This window comes from Monopterus albus, unplaced genomic scaffold (genome assembly GCF_001952655.1).
Source record: "Monopterus albus unplaced genomic scaffold, M_albus_1.0 scaffold16.1, whole genome shotgun sequence".
NCBI lineage: Eukaryota > Metazoa > Chordata > Actinopteri > Synbranchiformes > Synbranchidae > Monopterus > Monopterus albus.
In genome coordinates this window covers 1,240,870-1,248,128 of record NW_018127896.1, presented here as the reverse complement: position 1 = coordinate 1,248,128, position 7,259 = coordinate 1,240,870, and the positions used below count along the sequence as shown (strand labels likewise).

At 43.0% G+C, this 7,259-nt stretch overlaps 1 protein-coding gene across 1 annotated transcript; it reads right to left on the bottom strand.

Moving 5' to 3' along the window:
* Window positions 1-581: 581 nt before the first annotated feature.
* Window positions 582-6,279, bottom strand: LOC109955737 (protein NLRC3-like). Its single transcript, XM_020592152.1, is given in 8 exon segments — window positions 582-1,153; window positions 1,292-1,338; window positions 1,914-2,087; window positions 2,833-3,006; window positions 3,273-4,562; window positions 4,564-4,930; window positions 5,892-6,108; window positions 6,214-6,279. Coding segments are annotated over 7 exon segments (2,781 nt in total). The 5' UTR covers window positions 6,088-6,108; window positions 6,214-6,279; the 3' UTR covers window positions 582-620.
* Between the last annotated feature and the right edge of the window lie 980 nt (window positions 6,280-7,259).

Genomic DNA, 7,259 nt, shown 5'->3' with positions numbered 1-7,259 from the left:
TATATATATATGGTATCCCCATCTTGTCTGATACCAAAGATATTTTCAACATATACAGTAGACTTGCGCTTTTATACTGCAGTACAAATATTACTGATATTTCTCAACACTTTTATTTTGTAAATTTTTAATGCATTAATGTTGCATTAATAAATTATGTGCATTTCCTTCACCCAGTATACACAGAAATCATTGATTGATTGATTCTTTCAAACATGCAGAACAGAACAAATGAACAAATGACAACAACACACATAATTACACATATCCAACCAATGCTAATCCAAAATCAGTTTGCTTATACCTATTACATGTTTGAATGGAGTAGGAATAAGTCAGACTTATCCAGACATCATATTATACAAAATTTCATGCATCATTGGCTGCAAGCTCTACATAGATAAAACAGAGTGTTTCCTTAATGCCTTCTCAAATAAATCTTATTCTTGCATATATCTTGTATAACACATTTATATTTATATTTAAACTCCTCAATTCTAGTACTATTTTTCATGTCCACAGTTTAATCATTTTGAACAAAGTAAAAAGATTTGCGTGTATATTTCAGCACAGAAATGAGGTCAGTAGCAGCCGTTCTGCTCAGCAGCTAGTGCTCGCTCTTACAGGTGACAGAGGGACAGTGAGGAGTCACACCTGATCCTGAACGCAGGGTAGAGAGGCTCAGTGAATGTGGTGCTGAAGGTATGGAGGTGCATCAGTGTGTCAGAACAGACTCTGTAGAAGGACAGAGTACCAGCAGGCCAATCCAGATACACTCCAACTCTGACGGGCAAAGGGGAGGCTACAGCATGTACAGTTGTGCCACTGTTCTTGTGGCAAGCAATGAAACCACCGTCAGAGCAGTCTAAGACCCAGGACTGATCGTTTGCTCCAAGCCTGCAGTCCACACCATCTCCTCTCCTTTTGATTTGCCTGTAAGTCACACCTATATCAATCCACCCATCCCAACTGACCTCCCAGTAACTGTGACCAGTGAGACCAGTTGTGCACAGAACCTGTCCCCAGTGGTGAAATCTTGATGAATCATCAGGATATGGCTCGTCCTCCTCCACTGCCATCACCTTCCTGTTGTTGTCAGACAGTCTGAGTTTTCTGTGCGCTGTGTTTGAGTCCAGTGTGAGTTCACAGAAATCTGATGGAGAGAAGACACAGTGCTCCTGTTTTAATCAAACATACTGTTTAAGGTGAAGTATTTTCACCATGTTGTTTTAAGCAGGACTTTCCAAATAACAGTAATTACATTTGATGTTAGGGGTAAAAATACACTTACACTTCCTCGGACCTGGCTTCAGCCTGCAGGCTCCACTGTTGTCCACACTGGAGGAGAAGACACCAAGTCAAATAGAAAATGTGCATTAACACTTGTGAAAGCGTTTTGATGCACGGCTGTGTTACTGCTATGGAAGGAATGATTGGGGGAGCCTCCTGGGCGCCCCCCTCTGGAGCAGGGCTGGATGTTGATACTGATCTCAGTTCAGTTCAATTTGGTTCATGATTCATTTACATCCCATTAATGTTGCATAAAGTATTTCTCAGAATAAACCATGTTGCATTCAAGAAGTGAGCAGCACTGTTGTTTCAAAAAACATACACTTATGTACATTATTTTGAACACATTTCTAATGTTGTGGATTTATTTTTCTTGGTAAATGCACAACTACTAAAACATCACACATCTGTATTTTAGGTACATGTGCAAAATACTTGAGTGGGAATAATAAAAGCGCTGCACCACTAACCAGGTCGCCATTATGGTACATAATGCAATGTCATGGAGGTGGTTAGCATCGCTGAGAGACACCATGTCCTGCTCCATTGTCACTGGATTTATCAGACAATGTGGAAAATCATAGTTATAGTTTGACAAAATATGGTTTCTAGCTTTTCCAGACCTGAGAGTGTCCAGTTTACACCGTGGATCCTCCAGCCGAGCCGACAGCAGCTCCACTCCTGAGGCTCCTGGATGATTGTAGCTCAGGTCCAGCTCTCTCAGGTAGGAGGGGTTGGAGCTCAGGGCTGAGGCCAGAGAATCACAGCCTTTCTCTGTGACCAGACAGCCTGACAACCTACAGCCGCACAAACCAGGTAATGTTAGTACACTCAGATTCAGAAAGATGTATTAACATAGCCCAGTCCAAGAAAACATAAAGGCTTGACCACTTTATTGGAACTGTATTCTGATTTATTCAGTTTTTAAATAGAATCATAAGCATCTTATACCATCCTGGTATTTTGGACAGATGAAGACACAATGGGCCCCTGGGCACAGACATACATATGAAAGACCCCTACACTCGTGCACTAATGGAAGCAAGACTCACAGACTAAACAACAATGAGTTGTAGTCAGTTTGTGTCTGGTTGTAGTTGTTTTGCATCTGTATTTAGCCATTTTGTGTTCATTTGTATTTTTTTTGCATCTCCTTGTTTGTCAAACTGCATCTACTTTTACTACTTTTGTGTCTGTTTTTGTTTTGCATTTTGTAGCCATTTGGCTTTTGTTGGGTTTTTTCTGTCTCTTTATAGTTGTTTTGTGTCTCTTTAGATGTGTTGCATCAATTTTTTTCTCCTTTTGTTGTTTTTTGTAGTCACTTTCCTTCCCAGTTCTCTGGTTTATGGCCCCTGACCCCTTGGGCCCCTGTCACTTTGCCCAGTAGGCCTGTTCAGGTTAAATTGCATGGTGAACCTAAACAGTCGGACACAGGTGCCAGAATAAGTAACACAATTACTATGGCAACCACAGAAACAAAGAAAAAAGAAAGCAATAATGATCTTAAATGATAATTTTCTTAACAGGCTAATGAATCCTGACCTGAGATTCTCCAGTCTACAATGTGGACTCGCCAGTCCACTTGACAGGAGCTTCACTCCCAAGTCCTGCAGATTGTTGTTACTCAGGTCCAGGTCTCTCAGACAGGATGACTGGCTACTGAGAACTGAGGCCAGAGCTTCACAGCTTCTCTCTGACAGGTTACAGTCACTCAGCCTGAAGAAATAATGAGAAAACAAATGGCCTCCACGTTTATGACTGCGTGACCCAGGAGGAGTGAATAATGCCAGCTAGAATGGTCGCTAAAAGGAAAGTTTGCATAGTTCTTTACTATTAACTCCTCTCTTGTAATTGTTTGCAAACCCTTTGTACTTGGGCAGTAGAGGGTTAAATAACAGGCTCGTCATTCCTTCATAGGTTTACACTGAAAAGATGGTTCGCTAATGATCAGCTTTGAAAATTTGGTGTATCTCTGTACTTACAGAGCTTTGTTGGAGGCTTTGACCACAGGCAGCAGCCTCAGAAGAGCCTCCTCTGAAGCAGAGTATTTTTTCAGGTCAAACATGTCCAGATCTTTGTCTGATGACAGTAAGATGAAGACCAGAGCTGACCATTGGGCCGGGGAGAGTCTGTGTGTGGAGAAACATCCTGATCTAATAGACAGCTGGATCTTCTCAACTAAAGAGTGATCGTTCAGCTCATTCAGGCAGTGGAACAGGTTGATGCTTTTCTCTGGAGATGGATTCTCACCAATCTTCTCTCTGATGTACTGGATTGTTTCTTCATTGGTCTGAGAGATACTTTTGTTAGATGGAAGCAGGACTTGTAGAAGACGCTGGTTGGTCTGCAGTGAGAGACCCACAAGGAAGCGGAGGAACAAGTCCAGGTGTCCATTTGGACTCTGTAAGGCCTTGTCTACAGCTGTCTGGTAGAAATGTGCAAGCTCAGGTTTGTCTTGAAACAGCTTAAACAACCAGGTTGATTGTTTCGGGAGCAGACTGACTCCAGAGGAGGTGAAGGTCAGATGGGCATGAAGAGCAGCCAGAAACTCCTGAACAGTCAGATGAATGAAGCAGAACACCCGGTCCTGGTACATCCCTCTCTCTTCTATGAAGATCTGTGTGAACACTCCTGAGTACACGGAGGCTGCTGTGATATCAATGCCACACTCTGTCAGGTCTGACTCATAGAAGATCAGGTTGCCTTTCTGCAGCTGCTCAAAAGCCAGTTTTCCCAGAGACTTTATCATCTTCATGTTCTCTGGACTCCAGTGTGGATCTGTCTCAGACCTTCCATGATACTTGGTATTGCTCAGTTTTAGCTGAACCACCAGGAAGTGGATGTACATCTCAGTCAATGTCTTGGGCAACTCTTCTTCCCCTCCGGTTTCCAACACAGCCTCCAGAACTGTAGCAGTGATCCAGCAGAAAACTGGGATGTGGCACATGATGTGGAGGCTTCGGGAGCTCTTGATGTGGGAGATGATCTTTCTGGCCTGCTTCTCATCAGTGAACCTCTTCCTGAAGTACACCTCCTTCTGTGGGTCAGTGAACCCTCTGACCTCTGTCACCATGTCCACACACTCAGGAGGGATCTGATTGGCTGCTGCAGGTCTTGTGGTTATCCAGAGGCGAGCAGAGGGAAGCAAGTTCCCCCTGATGAGGTTTGTCAGCAGCACATCCACTGAGGCAGACTCTGTGACATTAGTCAGGACCTCGGTGCCGTAGAAGTACAGAGGAAGACGACACTCGGCCCGACCGGCAAAGATAATGGATGTCCTGGTTGGATTTGCCTTCAGCCCAGTCCAGGGTGAACTTCTGGGTTAATACTGTTTTCCCAATGCCAGCCACTCCCTTTGTCATCACTCTTCTGATTGGTCCATCTCTTTCAGGTGGGGGTTTAAAGATGTCTTCATGTCTGATGGTTGTTTCTAGTCTGTCTGGTTTCCTGGATGTTGTTTCAATCTGTCTGACCTCATGTTCCTCATTGACCTCTCCAGCCCCTCCCTCTGTGATGTAGAGCTCTGTGTAGATCTGATTCAGAAGGGGTGGGTTTCCTGCTTTAGCAATTCCCTCAAACACACACTGGAACTTCTCCTTCAGAGTAGATTTGTGTGTTTCCTGGCTTATGTCAGCAGAAGCTCCTGATTGGACAAAAAAAGACTGAGCTCAATGAGAGAATCTTACTTTAAACATGTAGCGAATCCAGTGACAGTGGGACAGGACATGGTGTCTCTCAGCTACACCCCCCTCCATGACCTTCTGCTGCCTACAGCCCTCCTGTTGTTCTTCCAGCTTCTCCACCCTGTGTTGTCAAGGTACGGTCTGTAAATTAGCCCTGCCTGCCACCTAGCCAAGGTTAGGAGAAGGGTTTTTCCACTCACCGGAACTCTTGTCAAACAGCCACAGAGGAGCTCTGGGCAGCTAAAGGTCTGAACCAGTGGCTGCCAGAGCGAAGAGGTGGCGTCTTTTGTACAGAGAGAGTGGGACAAAGAAAGAGCAACAACCAGGGTTAACATTGGTTTGGCTGTTTGACATGGAGAGGGTTAAAAGCAGCCAGAGGACTCACACTAGATTCAGATGTGGTGTTCTTCCTTCTGGGTGTGTTAGCAGCTAAAGCTAACCTGCTTGTTTTGGTAGCATTAGCCACCCAGCATGGTCAGGATTTTACCTTTGTGTTGAATTAATATTACTTTAATTTGGGAGTAACTGGAGCTTTGTGTAACTTGAGTGCTTTGTGTCACATCAGCAGTAACCAGAGTGTTCTACTGGACTGACACATTTACTGCTAATGCTAGCTTTAAACTGGAGGCTGTATTTGGTACAGTTTGTCCCAACCAGGCATCCATAGTTCAGGAAACAGAACAGGAGGGGCAAAGAGCGGCTTATGGTTTCAGCATGTTTTGAGTCTCACTAGTCCATCTAGGTTGAATTTAAATTAGGTAGAGTAGCTTTAAGTGTGTTCCTTTATCTTTCTCTGCTGTAATTGATACTTCACAGCGACTAATACTAAATTCAGCACAGCTAAAGATTTAAACATATCCATTTTTGCTACTTCTGTTTGGCTTTTTTCCATTAAATTAGCTGTCCAAATCCTCTTACTGCTCTGCAGAGAGTCAGCCAGCTCCTCCTGCTTCATTTTCCTCAGGAAGTTCAGGGTGATCTTCAGAAATGCCTCTTGGCAGCTTCTCCTCTGCTCTTCATCTTCAGCATCAGCTATCTTCTCATCCTCATCTTTCTCACCTGGGTAGCGACTTAAAATCCTCTGTAGTCTCTTGAGCTCATGCTTCACAAACATGTTAATGTTCTCCTCAAGAAGCTGCAACGAAAACAGTGCTATTTAAACATTAATGCTAAAATGTTCAAAGACAAACTGATAAAACTATGAGCTGAATGTTAGTTGAGCTGAAGTGCACATACAGACCTTAAATATGGAGTCCAGATCATTTGCATCCAACAGGACTGATTGACCTGTGTAGACCTCAGACTTCTCATCAGGGTCACCACTATGAAGGAATAGGTATTAGATCACATTGGAAACCATTTCATAGCATTTCCTGAGCTCGCCTTTCTTGCTATTACCTAGTAATACTCTTACCTTAATCTAATTTAGACCTGTTTAGAAATATTTTAAAAGCAAATATTCTATAATTAACAAACAGACTTCCTGTTTGTAAAAGACAGACTGTGGGGGGCGGCTGTGGGTCAGGAGGTAGAGCAGGTCATCTCCTAACCAGAAGCCGATTCCCGGTTTGTCCAGTCCACATGTCGAAGTGTCACCGATGTGTGTGTGTGTGTGTGTGTGTGTGTGAGAATGTGTGAGTGCTTGGGAGTGTGAATATCTGACTGGCCAAATAGTGTGAAAATGCTTTGAGTATATTGCAATGCACAGAAAAGCGTTATACAAGTATAGGACCATTTACATACTGCATGCAGTTCTTCTCAAGCTATATAGTGTTTGTATACATTTGTCTGTACATACAATCAGCACAACAAAATTACTGTATGTCCACAGCTGCAGAAAATGGCATCAAAAACTAGTTAAATAGTACTGAGTCTTGGTGTCAACATTAAGTACGTATGAGGAGACTAATGAACCTTTTTCAAGTCCTCAAAGGAAAATGAAGACAGTAACATGCTGCTTACTCATGTTCAGAGAAAAGATGGCCTTCTTTGAAGTTGACCAGGCCTCCTATCGACCGATCACTGCCACAGCTGGGCTCAGGGGATTCTTGTCTGTTGTGGTGGATCCTGGTTGACAGACAATTATACACACAGATACACATTAAGTTGTTAAAAGTGAACATATTTATACATCAGTTCAGCAAGATGAGAAAATTAATTGCTGAAGATTAACACATTTCCTGAATGTTAGAGCCAGAATCCCATCTTTTTAGATTCAGATGGTATAATTTGTAAAGTTTTAGTATAGTCACATTTTTTTCAATAAAAGATTCAGCTTACTTGTCT